This window comes from Crinia signifera, chromosome 4, assembly GCF_055691185.1.
Source record: "Crinia signifera chromosome 4, ASM5569118v1, whole genome shotgun sequence".
NCBI classification, from domain to species: domain Eukaryota; kingdom Metazoa; phylum Chordata; class Amphibia; order Anura; family Myobatrachidae; genus Crinia; species Crinia signifera.
The window spans coordinates 185806004-185826323 of record NC_139220.1 but is presented as its reverse complement, the minus strand read 5'-3'; the positions used below and the strand labels follow the sequence as shown (position 1 = coordinate 185826323).

At 45.4% G+C, this 20320-nt stretch overlaps 1 protein-coding gene across 4 annotated transcripts in view; it reads right to left on the bottom strand.

The window, feature by feature from the left end:
- Nucleotides 1-1657: 1657 nt before the first annotated feature.
- LOC146074744 (uncharacterized) overlaps nucleotides 1658-20320 on the bottom strand; it is a 24400-nt gene continuing 5737 nt past the window's right edge. For all 4 annotated transcript variants that reach the window (XM_083183193.1, XM_083183192.1, XM_083183190.1 and 1 more), the window contains exons 2-5: nucleotides 5601-5756; nucleotides 3975-4076; nucleotides 3568-3693; nucleotides 1658-2525 (exon numbers count right to left, since the gene is read on the bottom strand). In XM_083183193.1, coding sequence (XP_083039319.1) covers nucleotides 2391-2525; nucleotides 3568-3693; nucleotides 3975-4076; nucleotides 5601-5756 — 519 coding nt within the window. In that variant the 3' untranslated portion in view covers nucleotides 1658-2390. The remainder of the gene's footprint in view (nucleotides 2526-3567; nucleotides 3694-3974; nucleotides 4077-5600; nucleotides 5757-20320) is intronic.

The window sequence follows — 20320 nt, the reverse complement described above, 5'->3', positions numbered from 1 at the left end:
GGCCGCCGCCATCACGGAGCGCCCGTCCCCCGTGATCCACACCTAGCGTGAAGCCGGTTTCAGAACGCTCCGGAGCCCAGGCAGCTTCTTAAAAGAAGCTGTAAGCGCTGCACAGGGAGGCCAGACAGCGTCTCCCCTGTGCACAGCGAGCTGACAGGACGCGCTTCTATCAGCTCCTGCTGCGCTAGCAGTGTGAGGATTCACTAATGAGAATCCTCACACTGTGCCTACCTAGCTAGTGTAAAAGTTAATAAAATAATAAAAACCCTAACTAACTCTACTCCTTCGGCTGCTCCGGCAGCCCTTTAGAATAGCACCCACTCCAGTGGGCACCTAACACGAACTGAGGAGTCTGGGATGCAGTAGGGGAGGAGCCTACCCTCCAAAAGCTTTAGGATAGGTGCCTGGCTCCTGCGGACCCTCCTACATCCCAATGTGAAGCTGTGTCACCAGGACCATTGAAAGAGAAATAAACATTGGTGCCAGTGGGCATCGGCATATAAATAAACATTGGTGGCAGTGGGCATTGGCATATAAATATTGGTGGCAGTGGGCATTGGCATATAAATATTGGTGGCAGTGGGCATTGGCATATAAATATTGGTGGCAGTGGGCATTGGCATATCAATATATAAACATTGGTGGCAGTGGTACTCACTTTTGTGCTGCGGGCAGGGGGACAGTTGGACGGGCAGGCACTTTATGATTCTTCTCTTCAGAAGTTCAGTCCTCCCCCTCCTCCCTGCTCTGCAGAGACAAGACAAGCAGGGGGAGGGAGCAGGGGAAGGTCAGCAGCCAGACTCCGCTGCTGCTGAACGGAGCAGGGAGAGGACAGAAGCCGGGGATGGTCTCTGCTGCTGCTGCTACTGAACGGAGACCCCGGGGCGGAGAAACCGAGCTGAAAGTCTATCATCTTTCAGCCCGGCGGCAGGGTGAGCATACACACTAAGCGATGATGGCTCAGATACCAGCCATCATCGCTAGACATGCTGGTCAAACCAGCCGACGTGGGATGTTTTCAGCGATGATGCGGGAGCGCGCATCATCGCTGATCTGTAGTCGGTGGCCCATACACACTGATCGATTTTCAGCTGAAAATCGCTGAAAACTTCTGTTTTTTTTTTTTTTTTAAGAAAAGCAGCTGATTTTCCTGAAATGTATTTTATGACACTACACAGTATACTGTATGAAGCGAAAAGAGCAATTAGTAGGAGCTGACGTCAACACACCTTCCCCTAAACCGCTTGGCAACACATGCATTTTCCCAGAAAATGGCCAAATGCCAGCTTCCTGTGAAATGGGCAGCGATGGAAAAAAATTACACTTTTTTTAATCGCTCGAACTGTGAATTTATCAGGTCTAAATAACTCTATATACCAAATATATGCCAAATGTAATTTTGTGATAAATGTACAAATTCTAATGAATAGGGTTTTTTTTAAATTATTATTAGGATTTTGTATTGATTATTTTATCAGTAAAGTATCCTTGTAGGGGGCAGATTGTTTTGAAAAACATGTTTTGAATGAATATTATTGGATGTAACGGGTAATAAAGGGTTAAGCTTTAAATAATGTAAACATGTACACTCCACCACATCACTAACAACATATAGAAACAGAAAATCATGAACTTGCTTTTTTATTTTGTAAAAAAGCACATAAAATCATACAAAAATATAAACTGACTGTGACGGGGGCTAAGTGCTATTAAATGACAATGTTTTATGATCATTTTGAAATAAAGTAAGGAGCAACATTAAAAAATAAAGTGAAAAAAATAATAATCAAAGAATGCTTTTGGAGACATAGCCCAACTTCTACAATGCATCTGGCTATAATGATTAAAGGAATTTCAAACCATGATTGTAACTAGAACTATATACTTATTTTCAATGAAGACACTTGTTTCAGCCTCTTTCCCACCATTTAGGACTCTTCTGCTCTTCTGTATATAAGGGGGTATTCAATTGGTAAATTTTTCATATGCAAAATTTAGGTCCCCTAGTGGTGTCATACCACACCCTTAACCTGGCATAGGATGCTGAGCACATTTCTAAGCAGTAAGTGACAACATTTGGGACAATATATCCTCCTACTGTCTACAGCATATTCACAACCAGTGATGAATACATTACTAGGTATGTCCATCATACTATTGCATGAACAATATAAACTGATCACTATATTGCCACTTGTTAACTAGTGATGCTGGAGAGTGACATAGATAATGCATACAACTAATGGACAACACTGATGTGTTATGCAGATCAATACATACTGTGCCACAATTTCCCAAATGTATCTGTCATGTGTACATACATACTGTACAGGATATGCCAACTGCTATGGTGACTACATTTGTCAGCTGCTGTTCCTAATGTGGGTGGGTCAGGGCTTCTTGCTTCCCAGCAGGTCTACATAGGCTCCTGTGAGCAGATCATCCTGTGAAATACTCAGGGATTCCATTATCTGTTGTGCTATAAGGTCCCCATCCTGGGGAGTCTGAGAGTCTGTAAGAACAACCTATATAAAACATGAAGGGGATTAGAAGTGCAGCAGATACAAAAATAACTTTTTATTTTAATACATAACATACATACAGTTAAACTACAAAATAGTTTAGGAGCTTCACACAGGTTCATTAAAATTAAGACTGTAGCAAAGCTACAGAAAACACTTCTACATCTGCAATAAAAAGGCTTCCAGGCAAAGATTATGATAAATAGATCGAAAAAACAGCAGGACGCTCACTAATCTTGCAGTAAAAAACAAACAAAAACAAAATGACAGTAATTTATCCCATAACCACTACCTCACCAAGTGTAACAGACATTTGAAGTTTCAGGATGGGTGTCTACTTCTGATATGGCTCTTTCAAAGTCCTGTGGATGGATAAGTCGTATTCGTGCCCATCCGAGGCCTTCGTGAAACATGACAGTGCATGTGCTACACACATGGGATAAAAGTCCGGCGCATAAGCGGTACATGAGCTTGAGAGCCACCTAGCCTTACTGGGCAACATAAAGGGAGGGGGGGGGGGGGGGGGGTGTGTGTAATGTGGAGGCTGAGGGTGCAGAATGTATTGTTTATTTTGTTTTATTTACTGTAAATGCAGTGTATTAAAGCAGGGTGGGGAACCTTTTTTGTGCCAAATGGGGAAAAAATCCTTCGGGGGCCAGATGTAAAAGTTTCTCTTACAAATTGTCCTGCTACGGCTGCTGCTGTTGATTAAGGGGAATCTCACGAGTACTGACCTCTCGCGAGAATTCCCCTGTACTTGACTCTCGGCAAAGCCACCGGGCGGGTTGGTGGGCCACTCAGACCGGCTGAGGTTCCCCACCTCTGTATTAAAGGGTGCAGTATACGCTGACTTTTGTGTGTTTGGACTTTGTGTGTCTTTAAAGGTTATTCCAAAGTTATAAAAAAAATAGCTTGAACCTGCACATCTGATTGCAGTATCTGGACCTTCAGCCATATATAAGATTTTATATAATTAGCACAATTATGCAATTTGAGGTCACACTCTCCAAATAATAATATTGCATTCTTTTAGTCAGCCTCTTACCTCCAGTTCCAAAAAGTCTCCTAAATCCTGTACTCTGTCAAGATGAATCCGGGTTTGTCCCACCAGGAAAAGGAAGCGCTCCTTCACAACTTTACCACGGACTCCTAGAGCTTGAGTCAGGACATCCTGAATATTAGAATACAGGAGTCTCAGCCATTTATGTATATGAAAAAGAGTTATCTACACATAATTCTCAAATCACTTTATGCATTACAGGCTCTCATTTAAAAGCACAACCCTGAATGTACTTTATTGATGGATAACAGTTGGCAGAGCAGCTTTATGGGGGGGGAGGGGGGGGGGGGGGGGGCTAACAAGCTGGAGAACAAGCTGGAGAACTGACACAATTGTGTTCCTTTCTTTATCTTGAACAGACATGTTGAAGTTAAAAGGAGAAGGTATCATACCTCGAGGCCCAGGGGGTCAGCTGTATTAGAGATGGAGTAGTTTGATAATTTTGGGCCAAGAAGATCTGGACGCTCATAATAGATCAGCTGACCTTGGCCATTCTGCATAAATAAGAAAATAAAATTGACACAGTAAGAATGCAACCCAGAGATTAAATCAGGCATCCTGGCAACATAGTTTTAAAAGTCAGAAGATGTGCACTACAATAAATGGGAGAGGCTACGTAGCAGATAGGCAAGACACAAAAGAGTAGGAATTGGTGCCAAACTGCATAGCAGTACCAAATAAGAAACAAAATAATCACTTCTCTCGTTTTCAGAGAAAGGAATAGTAAAAATACAGGAAAATAAGTGGGACGGTGGTTTGTTGGAGAATAGGAAAAAAGGGGGAGGATATCACGCACACGACAAAAGAGGAAAAAAAAAAAAAAAAATCTGTGTATTTTTATTGAAGAACCAACAATATTATACAATACTCATGAAATGAGATTCAGTAATTGTCAACATTGGAGGTTCCCTCAAGAGTTTGAATAATAGACTACTCAAAAAATGAAAACAATTGCTGGCAAGAGGTCAACAATGCGTTTACAAAGAGATTTCTGGTGGGGGCGCACTTTGTATTACGAAAAATCATTAAAATGTATCTTTTTCTCAAAAAATGTGGTTATAAAACATACATGGCTCCCCCGCTGCAGGGGGAACAGTTAGCTGGCCCTTTGGTCTGACTCACAGAGCACCCGCAGGTGCAACCAGGTACCCCCCCCCTCTTTTTTCCGTGTGTGTGTGGTGGGACCGGCTGGCAGTGCATCTCTGCCCCGCAATGCTTGATGCAACAGAGCAGACACCGCTCACAGCCGGCGTCTCACACACGCTGCTCCTTCATTCCACCGGTGCACTTACCTGCACACACGCCGCCCATCAATCCACAGAAGATGGGAGGCACAGGTGCAGCTTTAGGTTCAATGCGCTGAACTTCTCCGCTTCTTTCCTTGTTTCTCCTTCTTAATAGCCTATTAAGGTTTTTTTTCATACATTTGAATATGCACATATGTATATCATGCTGCATTTTATTTGACTTTACTCAATCTCAACACACTGTACTTTATCTTGCTTTTCTCCTGGTTGTTTCCTGTGCATAACCATATAAAAATTTATTTTGATGGTTATACAATAGATTTCTTTGGGAACCGTCATACACTATATGTTTCAATTATAAATCGTTTAAATTTGGTGTTCTGCAGCAGTCCAAAACTCGCCAATTCCAGAACTTGAATATGTCCTATTAAGGACAGGCTCTTGTTGGTGAGCCGTTTTGCAGTACACTGACAGTGTATTCCAGTACTTAAACAACACAACCACTGTTGTCCAATTACCATCGAACATAAATCAGTTAACATTTGTCCTTTTCATGTTTGTTTATGTAATTTATGTCATATGTTATAACCACATTTTTTAATAAAATAAATAAGTTAAATTTTAATGAATTTTTTATATTACAAAAGTGTGCCCCCTACCAGAAATCTCTGTGTAAACGCATTGTTGGCCTCTTGCCAGAAATAGTTTTCTTTTTTGAGTTTGCTGGAGAATGACAGATTACAGTAGACAATCAGTGATAGATGGTCAAACCTTGAAGTCTCTAAGTTTCAGACGACCTTGTGTGGTGTTGAAGAAAATATCTCTTTGCAAAATTTTCTCCCCATTACTTTTACTCAGCTGCTGACACACTTGAAGGGTATGTTCCCAGTCATCGATCTGGGCCTTCACTTCCACGTTTCGTGGCATCTAAACATTAGGAAAAAATAAATAAATAGAAAGATCGGTACTTGTTCAGTTTCATGGCGGACGATATATCAGATGCGATATCGGCCGATATGACACAATTTTTTACCCGTTCATAACCCCGCTATCCACTACGCATGGAGTTGATTTTATATAGTGTGGCGAGTGCAGTAATCCGCTACGCTCGCCACGGTTCGGGCTCAGTGGCTCGCCACACTATATAAAATCAACACCATGCGTAGTGCATAGTGGGTTTATGAACAGGTAAAAAAAATCGGATCGGGCGATATCGCATCCGATATATCGGCCGCCATGAAACTAAACAAGTACCGAAAGATCAACAATATAGAAATATATACTTTGACAGCAGGTAAGAACTACTTGTTCCAACATAGTGTGTGCACACAGGGAGACCTGGTTTACAATTCTATGTGGCCTCTACTGATTTTCGATTTTCACTTTTTGACATTAGATTTATACTATGTAGTCTTGCCTGGCAAGTCTACTTTTCTATTTGATTTACACTACATGGTAGCGTGAATCAATATCAAATATTGTAAAACAAACAAAAAAAAAAAAAAAAACATTTTATGTCGAATCAATTTGACCTATATAGTCAAAATCAAAGAAAAAGTCTCACCATGTGTACACACTATTAGATCAATATAAGACATTCATGTACAGATCAGATAAATAAATGTATACAGATATGAGACAAATACAGTAAATATCAGGTAACCTAACACTACAATTAACTGTATGGTCGTGAAGGCTGGCCCCAAAGTAACAAAAACCCCAACCCCACCACATACACAAGTATCGTTGATAAAAGAAAAACTACATAAAAGTATAGTCAAAAGATGTATTGAGAAAATAAGACATAGTTTCTAAGCATATATTGCATTTACAGATGTATCCCTGTAGAACATTTTTGATTGACATGGCATAGTGTCCCGTAGCCATTACCAGATGTTCCGATTACAGCAGGACAGTCCCACTATTTGTAGACTGTCCAGCTGTCCTTTCCATGGGTGTCAATGTCGAGCGGGTCGGGGGAGATAGCTGAAGGGATGCCGTGCACAGGCACATCTCTTCACAGCAGGGAAGGAAGAAAATGGGGGGTGGGGGCTTGGGGAATGCCCAGTCGCTAGGAGAGTGCTGGGCCTGCCCATGAAAATAATAAAAATGCGGGTCATAGCACTTAGTCCCATTTTATAGTTCAATTATCTGCAGAAGATGAAAGCAATACATGAGAAGGCCTTTAGTACAAAGCACAGTACTTTTAAACCACTAATTAAGGCATGCAATGCGACCCGATTTTGAGCCTTTCCCGGGCAGAGTGTACAATTTTAACATAGCGTCACATCGCATGCCATTATAATGGCATGCGATGCAATTTTACCCGATATTACACTGTACAGGCACCCTGATGCCTGATTACAATGTCAAATGCACCCCCATACCCGATTTTTATTGTTCAAATATTTTATTGAAGGTTGGTAAACAGAACATTAACAAGTACATCGTACGTTGGTTACAGGTTTAGCAAGGGACCAAATGATTAATAGAAGGTAACATAATAGAGCTGATGTCGGGTATGGTCCTTGGTGTAGATGTACTGTAGTAAACGGAAGTAAACAGGGGGGGGGTGGAGGAACAAGGGGGGGAGGGTAGAAGGAGGTCGAGTATGGTAGGGGTGTGGAAGTGGAGTGCGGAAGTCTAGCGGAGCATGAGGCAGACAGGTGTTTGGAAATGTTGGGGGGAAGCGGGGGGGGAAGGAATGGGGGAAGGGAGAGAAAGAGTGTGAAGGGGGGACGTGAGGGGGAGGTGGAAGAAGAGAGCAAGGATTGGAGGTGGGGGTGGGGGGGTGGGTGTAGAGTGGGTTTATGAGATGCAAGAAACCCTAAGGGGGTGTAATAGTCAGGAGGGGTTGGTACGGGTGTAGTAGAGCTTAAGCAAGTCCCGGAATGGGGATATTTCTTGTGGAGTACCAGGGTTCCCATGTTTTGTGGAACTTCTCCACTGTGTTATTTTGGAGGCTGGTTATGTACTCCATTTTGGCGACAAACCATATTCGGTTTAGTAGTTCTTGGTGTGTTGGGGGAGTAGGGTTTTTCCAAGCCTTAGCGATCTGTAGCTTGGCAGCGCAGGTGATGTGCAAAATCAGTTTGTTAGCGGAAGTAGGTAACTGGTCGACCGGGGCACACAGGAGCATTGTGGTGGGAGATAATGGGGGGCAGGCTGGTATAGTTGAGTTTATGACAGATTGGACCATGGTCCAGTAGGGCCTAATACGTGGGCAGGTCCACCAAATGTGGAAAAATGTTCCTTCGCAGCCGCATTGTCGCCAGCATGAGTTGGTGGCAGTCGGATATATGGCATGAAGGCGTGTTGGGACCAGGTACCACCGGGTGTAAACTTTATATGCGGTTTCCCTAATAGCTACGCTGATAGAGCACTTAGAGATGGATAGTCTGATTTCTTTCCAGGAGTCTTCTCCTAGAGAAGTCTCCAGGTCTGCTTCCCAGGCTGTTTCGTGGGCTTCTAGGGAGGGGTTATCCGGTGTGAGGACAAAGTGGTACAGGTGTGAAATGATACCTTTATCCATAGGTCTGTGGGCACACAGACTTTCTATGGGTGTGAGGTTTCTGAGAGAGCCCGTCCTAGATAGTGAAGACGAGATGAAGCTCCGGATTTGGAGGAACTGATAGAAGAGGGAGTGAGGGAGGTGATGTTTTTCCTGTAGATCGGCGAAGGAGAGCAGGGCATTCTTGTCGTGAATATGCCTAAAGCGTGTTATTCCTGCTGAGGACCATGTGGAGGCCATGTGTAGGGATTGGCCAGGGGGGAATGATGGGTGTTGCCAGAGAGGTGTCTGGGGGGAGGGGTATGTGGTGAGTGAGAGCTTGGTGGCAAGTGAGTCCCAAACAGAGAGAGTGAGAGAAATTGTGGGTATTGCTAGGGCTGTAGTGGGTCTCTGTTGGCGCGGGATCCAGGGTAGATAGGAAACAGAGAGCACCTTTGCGAGATCAGATTCCAGGTCGACCCATCTCTTCACATCTCGGGGAGAGTGCCAAGCAACTAATTGACTGAGTCTGGACGCGTGGTAATATTTGGAGAGGAGGGGGAGGCCCAGGCCACCTGAGGATGAAGTCTTAGAGAGTATATCACGGCGTATACGGGTTTTTTTGTGGTTCCAAATAAATTTACAGTAAGAGGTTTGGAGGGTGGCAAGGGTTCTTTTGGGGACAGTGATGGGGAGTGTCTGGAAAAGGTAGAGGAGCTTTGGAAGCACAGACATTTTGATGGCATTTATGCGGCCTGTCCAGGATATAAAGAGTTTACTCCACCGGGTGAGGTCTTGTGTAATGGCCCGGAGGAGAGGGGGATAATTAAATTTATATAGGCTGGCATAAGTTTTTGACAGATGGATGCCTAAGTATTTTATAGAGTCTCTGCGCCAGGAAAAAGTGAAGTTAGACTGAAGAAGGTCGAGAGTGGGTTTAGGGATGTGAAGGGGAAGTGCTTCAGACTTGTCGTGGTTTATTTTATAACCTGAGAAATGACCGTACAGGGATAGTTCTTGAAAAAGGTTAGGGAGGGATATAGAGGGATTGGTTAAGGTAAGGAGGACGTCATCGGCGAAAAGGGAGATTTTATAGTTGGAGTTACCAACCGAGATGCCCGAGATGTCGGGATTAGATCTAATTCGGCTCGCTAGGGGTTCTATGATTAGTGCGAAAATGAGTGGGGATAATGGGCACCCCTGTCTGGTCCCATTAGAAATACTGAATGAGTTGGAGGTTATGCCTCCCGCAGAGACTGATGTTGAAGGATTGTGATACAGGGCTTGAATGGCCTGGAGGAATTGTCCCTGGAAACCGAACCTATGGAGTGTGTGGGTCAGAAAAGACCAGGAGACCCGGTCAAAGGCCTTTTCTGCGTCCAGGGCTAGTAGTAAGGAGGGGAGTTTTAAAGTATTTGCATGGTGGATCAGGTTTATGGTTCTTCTGGTGTTGTCCAGTGCTTGTCGCGTTGGGACGAAGCCCACTTGATCAGGGTGTATAAGGGATGGGAGAATGGGGTTGAGTCTGTTAGCAAGTATTTTGGCGAAGAGTTTCAGATCTGTATTTAGGAGGGAGATAGGGCGGTAGTTTGAGACCGACTGGGGGTCTTTACCAGGTTTCGGTATGACGGTTATCACGGCTCTTGTAGTGTCTGGATGGAAGTATTCTCCGTTTAGAATACAATTAAAGGTGGAGGTGAGGTGGGGGGTAAGGGTTTGTTGGAAAGTTTTGTAGTATGAAAAGGTATATCCATCGGGGCCTGGTGCTTTAGAGGGTTTTTGGGCTTTAAGGGCAGTCGCGATCTCGTCTGGGGAGATGGGGCGGCATAGTTTGGCGGAGGTGTTGGGGTCGATCTCGGGGAGAGAGCAAGAGGCCAGGTATTCAGGGGGTGTTGTCGACGTGGGAGAGGATGGGGGAGGTGTAGGGGAGTTATATAATTGTTTATAGAATTCCTTAAATATAGTATTGATTTCGGTGGGGTGGTAGCACGTATTGCCTGATGAATTTTTAAGAGCTGGGATGGCCGATCGGGCTTTACGGCCTTTTAGTTGGTTGGCTAGTAAGGCGTCGGCCTTATTACTTTTCTCATAAAAGCGCTGATTCGTCCAGCGGAGTGACTTGTCGATTTTCTCTGACAGAATTGCATTGAGGGCGGATTTTGCCTCGGTGAGATGTCTGTAGTTAACATCGGTCGGGAAGCGCTTATGTCGGGAGTCCAGGAGGGCGACTTGGTCTAGAAGGGATTGGAGCTTTTGTTTTTGATCCTTATTTCTATGGGAGGCATAGCTAATAATGTGGCCCCTGATTACCGATTTATGTGCTTCCCAGATCAACGGAGTACAGCCTTGGTCGGTAGTATTGAGGGAGAAGTAATCAAGCATGGCTTCATTTATCTTGGTTTGGAAGTGTGGGATCTTTAAAAGGGTCTCGTTTAAGCGCCAGGAGGGCTTGGGTGCTGGTGTATCCAATAGGTTAAAGGAAGAGGTGAGAAAAGAGTGATCTGACCAGGAGTTGGGGATAATGGAGGAGTCAACTAGTTGGGTAGAGGCTATAGGACAGCAAAATATAAAGTCGATTCGTGAGTGTGATTGATGAGGAGGAGAAAAGTAGGTAAAGTCCCTGGAGGATGGGTTTAAAGCGCGCCAGGTATCAATGAGGTTTGTCTCTTTAACGTGATTTGTCAGGGCGCGGGCTAGGGGGTCCGACCGGGTGGGGGGTTGGATGGGAGATTTGTCAAGATTTGGTTCTAGAACACAGTTGAAATCCCCACCTAAGAATAAGTGGCCTTTCTTTTTTTTGTGTAAGATGTTAAAGAATTTTTTAAAGAAGCGTTGTTGGCCCGTGTTGGGGGCGTATACGTTGGCAAAAGTGACTTCCATGGGTCCCAGCCGACCAGTCGCGATAATGTATCTGCCGTCCGTGTCCTTATACACGGAGTGAAGTGAGAAGGGTAGTCTATTGTGGATTAGAATGGCAACACCGTTATGTTTGGTCGCACTGGAGGAGTATAACACAGTGGAGAAGTGTCTGGAGCAGAGGGTGGGGTGCCCGGGCTCTCTAAAATGTGTTTCCTGGACTAAAATTACATCAGCCCTCAAGGATTTGATAGTACGGAATAAGAGAGAGCGTTTTTGAGGGGTGTTTAGTCCCCTTACATTCATGGAGGTTATGGTTAGCGGCATTTTTGCTTAGAGAGGGTAGGGGGGAGGACAGACAGGGGGAGTGTAGGAAGGGGCCAAGATAGTGGAGCAAGGTGTTTAGAGGAGAGGGTGGAAGAAGGGCAGGGGGGGGGGGTCTGGAAGTATCAGGGGTCAGGAGTGTGTATGTTGTTCAAGAGTGGAAGGACGAGTGCTGTGGAGTGAGACTGGTTACGTTAAGGGGAGGAGGAGGGTGGGACTGGGTACGAGTCCTCAGCAAAGGGAGGAGGTACTCAGTGGTTGGGACTGGGGTGTCCGAAGAGGTGAGAGCCTTGTGGGTGGTGTCACCTCAGGAAAAGGTGGAGGAAGCAGAGTGTGGTAGAAAAATTGGGAGGGTGTGTGGGTAGGGGGCCACAGCCCCTGGGTGCAAAGAAAAATAAACATTGTAAAACGTCAGAGAGTTGCAACAACTAGCGGTATAAACTTTGGACTCTGAGAGAGATCCAGAGCGGGGGGCGGAGGCGGGCCACGACACCCGCTACAGCCAAAATTGGCTATATAATTAGATGAGTTGGTATTAGTTTTATCCAGCAATCAAGGGCATCGTGGTCCCACCCCAATCCACACCCATCCCCACGCCCGTCCCTTGAACAATCAAAGATAACAAAAACATGTTAAACAGTTAGTGACATAACTGGAAGACCAAGTAAAGGTCTGAGCAGAGTGGGGTAACAATTTGTGTTGGACTAATTGTATGAAGAGTATGTGGTGGCAAGTTTAAATGCAGCTAAAGCCCAAAGGGGCAGTCCAGAGCTGAGTTATATGGGGATGTCATTTTTAACGTGGTGGTGAAACTCCATCTGAAGAGGGAGTGGACTCTTCCAGGTGGGAAAGGAAGTCTTTACACTCTCGCATGTCTCTAATTAGAACAGTCTTACCGTTAAGGTCCACAATGAGTTTAAAGGGGAATCCCCATCGGTAGCGAATGCCTTTCTCACGGAGGGCCACTGTGAGGTCGCGGAAGTCTCTCCTTTTGGCAAGCGTGAGAGGTGCGAGGTCTTGATAAAATTGAAGTTTGGAGGTCTCGAAGATGGTAGATTTTTGCCCTCTGGTTGCTGAGAGGACAAGTTCCTTGTCTTTGAAGCTAAGGAAGCGGATAACGACGTCCCGAGGTGGGTCGCTGTCTCGGGGTTTTGGCCGAAGTGCGCGGTGTGCTCTTTCCAGAGGTAGTTTCCGAGGCCCAATGTCCGGGCATAAGGAGGAGAAGAGCTTGTGGAGATAAGGTTCCAGAGCTTCTTGGGAGATAGACTCGGGGATGTTTCGTATGCGGATATTATTTCTGCGTTCCCTGTTTTCGAGATCTTCATTTTTGGTACGGAGGTCGGTTAGTTCAGAAATGATGTGATCAAGGTCTCTGCTCATGTCGTTTATAGACTTTTGAAGGCCGTCCTGACGGGACTCTAATTTGGTGGTTCTTGCGGCCAGGGAGGTTATGTCTGATTTAATAGAGGCCACTGCCTTGTCTAGTTTGGTTTCAAGCGAGTCTTTGAGATCAGTTATGAGGGATCGAAGGGCTAGGATGTCCTCTTTGGTAGAAGGGGAGGGGGATGAGGGGTGTTTCTTATCCATGGTTTTGGTAAGGGGGGAAGGAGGGTCCTCCCGTTGGTTCGCTTTGTTAGCTCTGGTGAAGTGTTGAGAGATGTCTGAGCCTCCTTTTTTGGGTGTTTTAGCGGAGATCGGCCGCTAAAACACCCAAAAAAGAGAATCCAAGAGGGTATAAGTGTTTAGATAGTACTTCAGCGGTGCGCCCTTGTGGAGGGTGGGATATGAAGGGTTTGTAGTGGGGGAGTTCAGCAACTGTTGAGTCCGAGGGCTGAGAGGGGATGGATATGTGCACCCAGGGGGAGCGGGGGGTGATGTTTAAGTCGACATTGTGCGCGCTTATTTGGTTAGCTGAGAAGAAAGGTTAGTAAGGGCTGAGGGGGCTGCGGGTCAAGTTAGACTGCACCTTGTATGTGGAGTTTCTTGGCGGAGTAGTTGTTGGTTTGCGGATGGGGGGGGGGGTTCCAATTCTTGTAGAGGCGGAGGGGGGGGTGAGTTGAGAGGGTTCTGCTGTGCAGTGACAGGTTCAGTTGTTCCAAACTACGAGGCTTTATGTATGGAGGGGGAGCCTGGCCAGCAGCGCTCCTGTTGGAGGGCGGGTATGTGACTTGTTATGCCCAGGATATGAAGGCTGCACTGCGGAGAGGTACACAGGGGTAGGAGGGGTGGTTACAGGGTTCCTGCTGTCGAGTTGGGAGGGGAGTGTCTCTTTTAGGGTCCGTAATTCCTATGCTGCAGGGGGCGTCCTGTGCTTGTGGCTGTGCAAGTTTTTTCCTGCGTCTCTTCAGATAACGGTTAGAGTCCGGACACTGGGCGATTACTGATGTGGGGTAGACGGCTTAAGCTAGTGTGCGGGCAATCAGCCGCTTTGGGGGAGGGGTAAGCTTCTCCGTCTCCTCTGCCCACCTGACCTCAGTCCTTGATGGATTGAATGGAAGCGAAGCAGCATGGGGCGTATATGAGGAGGGGGTGATGTAAAATAGAGCCCCACTTATTGCAGTGGTTGGGAGCCCATCCTAAAAGGGAGGAGGGAATGAGTGTATCTCTGCACGATTTTTTTTTTTATTTTTTCCTCCTTTTTTAATTTTTTTTTTATTTTTTTGCTTATGAAGTTAGCTGTGGGGGTGTAATTTTCAGTTGGGCCACAGGATGGAGCTCCACGATCATTTATCACAGAGCCCAAGAAACCATGCCAGCATCAGAGTGGGGAGAGTTGTTGGGACAGCTTCTCTGAGGGGTAGAAGGGGTGTGAGAGCCAGGTCAGGGAGGCCAGTATAGAGGAGGGAGAGGGGGGCTGAATGTTGAGAACTAGGAGCCCCAGTTACCTGGGTCTACCTTGTTTAGTGTCCACGCTGCGTCCCCCTACTGCCCTTATTTTATTATATGGCAGAGCTGTGGTGGCTCAGTGCTTGTGGGGCAAGTGGGCTGAAGGACAGGGGTAGGGAACACTTCCCCACTCCACAGTGGGTGCAGGGAGGGAGAGCTGCGTGATGGACTCAGCTACTGCCGAGTCCAAGATGGCCGCCGCGTCTGGGACTGGAGGGGGGCGCCTGGCTCTTTTCTCCTGTTTTCTGTCAGGGAGGCAGAGCAGGGGTGCCAGGAGAGGTAGGGGCAGCTACCGCTTACCTCCTGCAAGAAGGGCTGCTGAAAACGCCGCCTCCAGGCGCTGTATTTCGCCGCGATGCGGCCTTGGAGCCCAGCAGTCGGGCGCAGGCTCCTAATTGAGGCCGCGGCTTCGAGTGAGGAGAGGGCCGCAACCTGCAGGGTTGGATTTCTCCTTCCCCCGGCTCCGCAGCACACTCAGCCTCGATCCGGAGGGTACAGGTGAGGCGGCTGGACAGCTGTAAGTTTTTTTTTGTGCCTCTATTGCAGCAAATAGCTTTTTTTTATTTAATAACGGCAGGAGCTCTCCAGAAGTGCGTCTTGTTCCCTGCTCGTCCAGGCCACGCCCCCCCCCATACCCGATTTTTAATTCTACACCCACCCTGATGGGTGATTACTATGTGAAATGCCCCCCCCCCCCCCCCATTGTTAACGCCACCCCAGTATCAATGCCAACCCGAAGCGTGGCAAGTGGCGGCGGTATGAGTCCTCCGACCTTTTCATACCCCCACTATCCACGTCGGCGTGGAGTTGATTCTAAATAGTATGGCGAGCGCAGGGAGCCACCGAGCCCGAAGCGTGGCGAGCCCCGCGAGGGGACGCGGAATATATGTGAAGTAATCCGCGTGCGCTCGCCATGCTTCGGGCTCGGTGGCTCACTGCGCTCCCCATGCTATATAAAGTCAACTCCACGCCGACGTGGATAGTCGGGTATGAAAAGTTCGGAGGACGTGTACCGCTGCACGCTTCGAGTTGGCGTTGATAGTGGGGTGGCGTTAAAAATAGGGGGGGGGGGGCATTTAACATAGTAATTACCCATCAGGGTGGGTCTACAATCGGGTCTGGGGGGGCATTTAACATAGGAATCAGGCATCTGGGTGCCTGTACAATTAAAAATCGGGTCCAATCGCGTCGCATCGCATGCGATGATTGTATGCGATGCAATTTTTACCCTGCGATGAAAAAAATCGGGCGCCCAGATATTACACAAGTACCCAAAGCACTTCAATATTAGAAATGTCACTAGTTTGAGATAAGTGATCAATGTGTGCAACCTATAAATATTATCCAATCTTCTTGAAATTTCGCATATATATCTTACATCACCGAGACTCAGGGCATAAGCAAAGTCACATGAAAATCACATCTTCGGAAAAACGAGACACCCTAAGCAGTATGGATCCATTGCTGAATGAAAGTTCTTGAATTTTCTTTATTTAGTCCACAACTGGGTAGCTTCATATACTACGTGCTGGAAACAGACCATGCCTATCCGATTGCTTTTAGCAGTCAAAACCAGCACAGACCAAAAGTGAATTTGATTCCTGAAAGTGCCAAAGATAAAGAAGAGGACCCTGAATAGGAATGTGGAATTGCTTTCCATCCCGTATTGCCACAAGGTGAGTCTGCCAGATGAAGACTCAAAGTAGAGTGCATTGCACTGCTGTCCAGGATAGTGGGCCTGGGAGATCTGTTGAGAGACATCCCCCTCATCTGGCACTTTAGACAATTTAAAAAAGAGGACATAAAAATGGGCAAACCAATTTTACCCACATCAATGAGAGCCTGGTGGATTCTCTATGCTACGTTAATTTACTAGCCTTCAACAGGCCTTGCACAAAACTCTCACTAAGAAGCCTGCATCTACTGTTCATGAGCCAGCTAAAGACCAGCAACAGTGCTCGCCTCCAAAACGCCAGATACAGCGATCCACCAGCAAGATGATGAGCTGTCTTTTGGAGTTCATCTCTTAGGGGTGTAACAAGCTGAAGCATCTGTCATCTGCAGATATTGTTTCAGAGCTGACAAGTATGGACAGGTCTATCATTGGTTGCTTGCAGGATAACCAGTGTAGCCTGTCTCAACATGCTCTGCTGACAGGTCATTTAATTAGAGCTGGACCTACTGTCATTTTTGTCAACATGTAAATAGCAAGGGAAAAATATAAATATATATATTTTACATATTTACAGTGGGAAATCACATTGTATGATTTTTAAACAATTTAAATGTATATTCTTGTGGAAAATAAATATTTGGACACCTATCAACAGCAGGATTTCTGTCTCTCACAGACCGGCTACTTCTTCTTTAAGAAGCTCTTCTATCCTCCACTTGTTACCTGTATTTTTGGCACCTGTGTGAACTGGTTATCTGTATAAAACACACCACCAAACAGTCAGAATGATGAGTGGTATCCCCAAAAACGCCACACCTACTGTTAAGCATGGGCGTGGAAACATCATGCTTTGGGAAGGCTTTTCTGCAAAGGGGAAAGGACGAGTGGGGCCATGTAACATGATATTTTTTATTTTTTTACTCACACTTCAATTTGCATCCAGATGGTTACCCATTATAAAGTATACAACTCGCAAATTTAATGGGATGCGGTTTTTGGTAAAAAAAAAGATACAAAACAAAATAAAATAAATAAATTGCCAAACAAATAGAGCAGGTTCTGACAGGCGAATTTGACAGAACATTGCACAGATCTTTGAGATCTGTGCATGGGTCTGTGTTAAAAAAAAATCTGTAGAAGGTAAAATAAAATGTAAAAAAATGGCATGAGGCATAACCAGCCCTGGGCTCATTGAGCCGGACCTGGTTCCAAAAATACGGGGAACAAGAAGCATAGGGGTCCACCGTATCACAGAAATCAGCCCTGGACTCTTGGACCGGTCTTGGTTCCCAAAAATATGGGGGGTATTTTGGTAACACCGGGCTCCAGCAGCCCACGGTGTCATGCCACAGCCGGGGGACACTTTTTACATAAGGTCCCCTGCCCGTATCATGCTCACCCTGGCTGGTCAGCCCCGGACGGTGTACCTAGTACGATTTTGGAAAATGCAATAAAATCTCATCCTATTAAATGTCACCCAGTGTCTTTATATCCCCGTGTAGCTCCTGCTCATAGCACCCGTGCCACCATGTATAATGGGCATCACGCGGTGTCTGCTACCATGTGTAATGGGCATCACACTGTGTGCAACCATGTGTAATGGGCAATTACGGCCCGTGCCATCATGTGAAATGGGCGTAATACTGACAGTGTGCAATTTTTTTGTATATGAATTTTTGTTTCTAATGATGTAAAATGTGCCCTGCCTGGTGGCCAGCACCCTGCCCTAAAAAAATCCTAGAGTGAACACTAGAGGCTATTGCAATAATCGATGCGTGATATAATGAGTGCATGGATTAGAGTTTTTGCAGTGTCTTGTGTAAGGTACAGATGAATTTTGGATATTTTTTTTTAGATCCATGTAACATGGTTTACAGACAGATTGAATGTGAGGAATAAAGGACAGTTCAGAGTTGATGATGACCCTTAAGGTGCGTACACACGGCAGCGATATATCGCTAAGCAATAGATCGCTCAGTATTCCGTTTGCATCAGCGACCAGAGATGGTCGCTGATGAAAAAGAAACTGCCGGGGAAGCCTGGCAGTGGAAATCAGCTGGTCGCAGGAGCATGTTCGTGCGACCAGTGATCACTACGGGGAAAAAAACGGGAGCACACACCCGACGATTTATAGCCAGTACACACTCCCATCGCTGGCAATATGGTCGCTCAGCGACCATATTGCCAGCGATATTAACAATAATCGCCCCCGTGTGTACGCAACTTTAGGCAGCGAAACAGACAAATATATGTCACCAGGTATTCCATTATATTCAAACAGTTTGTACATTAAACATGAGTAAAAATCAGGATTACATTGTGTGGCCAAAACAAAAAGTCACAATCCATGTTTCAGAGCAAGAGAGCAAGCTTTAACCCCAGCCTTCCCTAAACTCCACCAGCTGCCCATTTTACTTTTCAGTGTTAATCAAGGACTCCCCTGCAATAGTCTAAAGCAGGGATGGGAAACCTTCGGCCCTCCAAATGTTGTTGAACTAAACATCCCAACACACAAAACTGTAGCAAGGCATGCTGGGATGTGTAGTTCAACACCAGCTAGAGGACAGAAGGTTCCTCATCCCTGGTCTAAAGGATGTACCAGTGAGTGTCTAATGAATTTGTGGATTCTGCATCTCCGGTCTATGTGTAGAAAAGCAATATAGCTCTCCCAGGTGCCTAAAAATATATTTTCACTTGGTTGTCTTTATCCATTCCATGTTCAAAACATGGAAGAGCTTTTTTCTAAACATTCTTAGTGATAGGGGTTCTATATTAATCCACGCCTGTAATATTTCTTTACATGCTACCACACTAATAATTAGTAACAAGCTTGACCACTCTCTGCCCCTCCAGAACAATGCCAAACAATGCCCACTTTTCGTTCAAGGAAACATAATTCACCTAATACTCCAACGCAAATTTCCGTACTACCGTCTTTCCCCGATAATTAGACCTACCCCGATAATAAGCCCTACCCCAGATTTTGGACTCTGGTCCAAAATAAGCCCTCCCCCGAAATTAAGCCCTACCATTTTCCCAATGTTATTGTATGTGCACCATATGTGCAGTCTCCGCTCAGCCCCCGCTGACTCCCGCTGACCCCCGCTCACCTCCTCTTACTCACCAGCAGCACCGCAGCTCCCGTTCCCAGGGATGCATTGCGGTAGGCGCGGCGTGACGTCACGCCGCGCACATCACGCGGCTGAACTGGCTGGCTGCTGCTCACCACACAGCGCCATCAACGTACATCAAGTTAAACAGGTGGGGGCATGTAAAATACCGGCACATTACCATAAATTATGGATCATTTGGGGGGCATTTCATAAAGGCGCAGTGTGGAATGTTTTAACCCCTTCCTGACAGAGCCAGTTTTTGCGTTCCTGACAGAGCCATTTTTTTCAAATCTGACATGTTTCACTTAAGTGGGGATAACTTTTTTTTGCTTTTACTTATCCCAGTGATTTTGAGATTGTTTTCTCGTGACACATTGTACTTCAAGTTAGTGGTAAATTTGGGTCGATACAGTCTGTGTTTTTTTGTGAAAAATACCAAAATGTCGTGAAAAAATGGAAAATTTTGCAATTTGCAAAATGTCAAATTTTCTGCTTGTGAGACAAATAAACATACCACTCAAAATAGTTAATAACTAACAAAGACCATATGTCTACTTTATGTTGCAATCATTATTTCAACCTCCTTTTCATTTTTTTGGACACTAGGAGGCTTCAAATATGAATAGCAAATTCTCAAATTTTCAAGAAAATTTCAAACACTGATTTTTTTAGGGACCAGTTCAGTTCTGATGTGACTTTGAGGGACTTGTATGTGAGACACCCCCATAAATGATGCCATTTCAAAAACTGCACCCCTCACAGTATTCAAAACAGCATTTTGGAAGTTTGTTAACCCTTTATGTGTTTCACAGGAATTAAAACAAAGTGTAGGTGAAATTTCAAAATTTCTTTTTTTTTTGCAGAGTTTCAATTTTAATACATTTTTCTAACGAACACAGTAGATTTTACTAGAGAAATGTGACTAAAAATTGATTCCCCCAATTCTTTTGTTTTCATAAATATCCTATATGTGGCCCTAGTGTGCACGTTGACCAAACCACAGGCTTCATAATAGAAGGAGCACCTACTTGATTTTGGAGCCTCCTTTTTATGAGATTTTTTTTTAGGCACCATGTAGGTTTCTAGGCACCATAAGTGCTAAAAGTTAGGAACCTCCCCCACAAGTCACCCCATTTTGCAAACTACA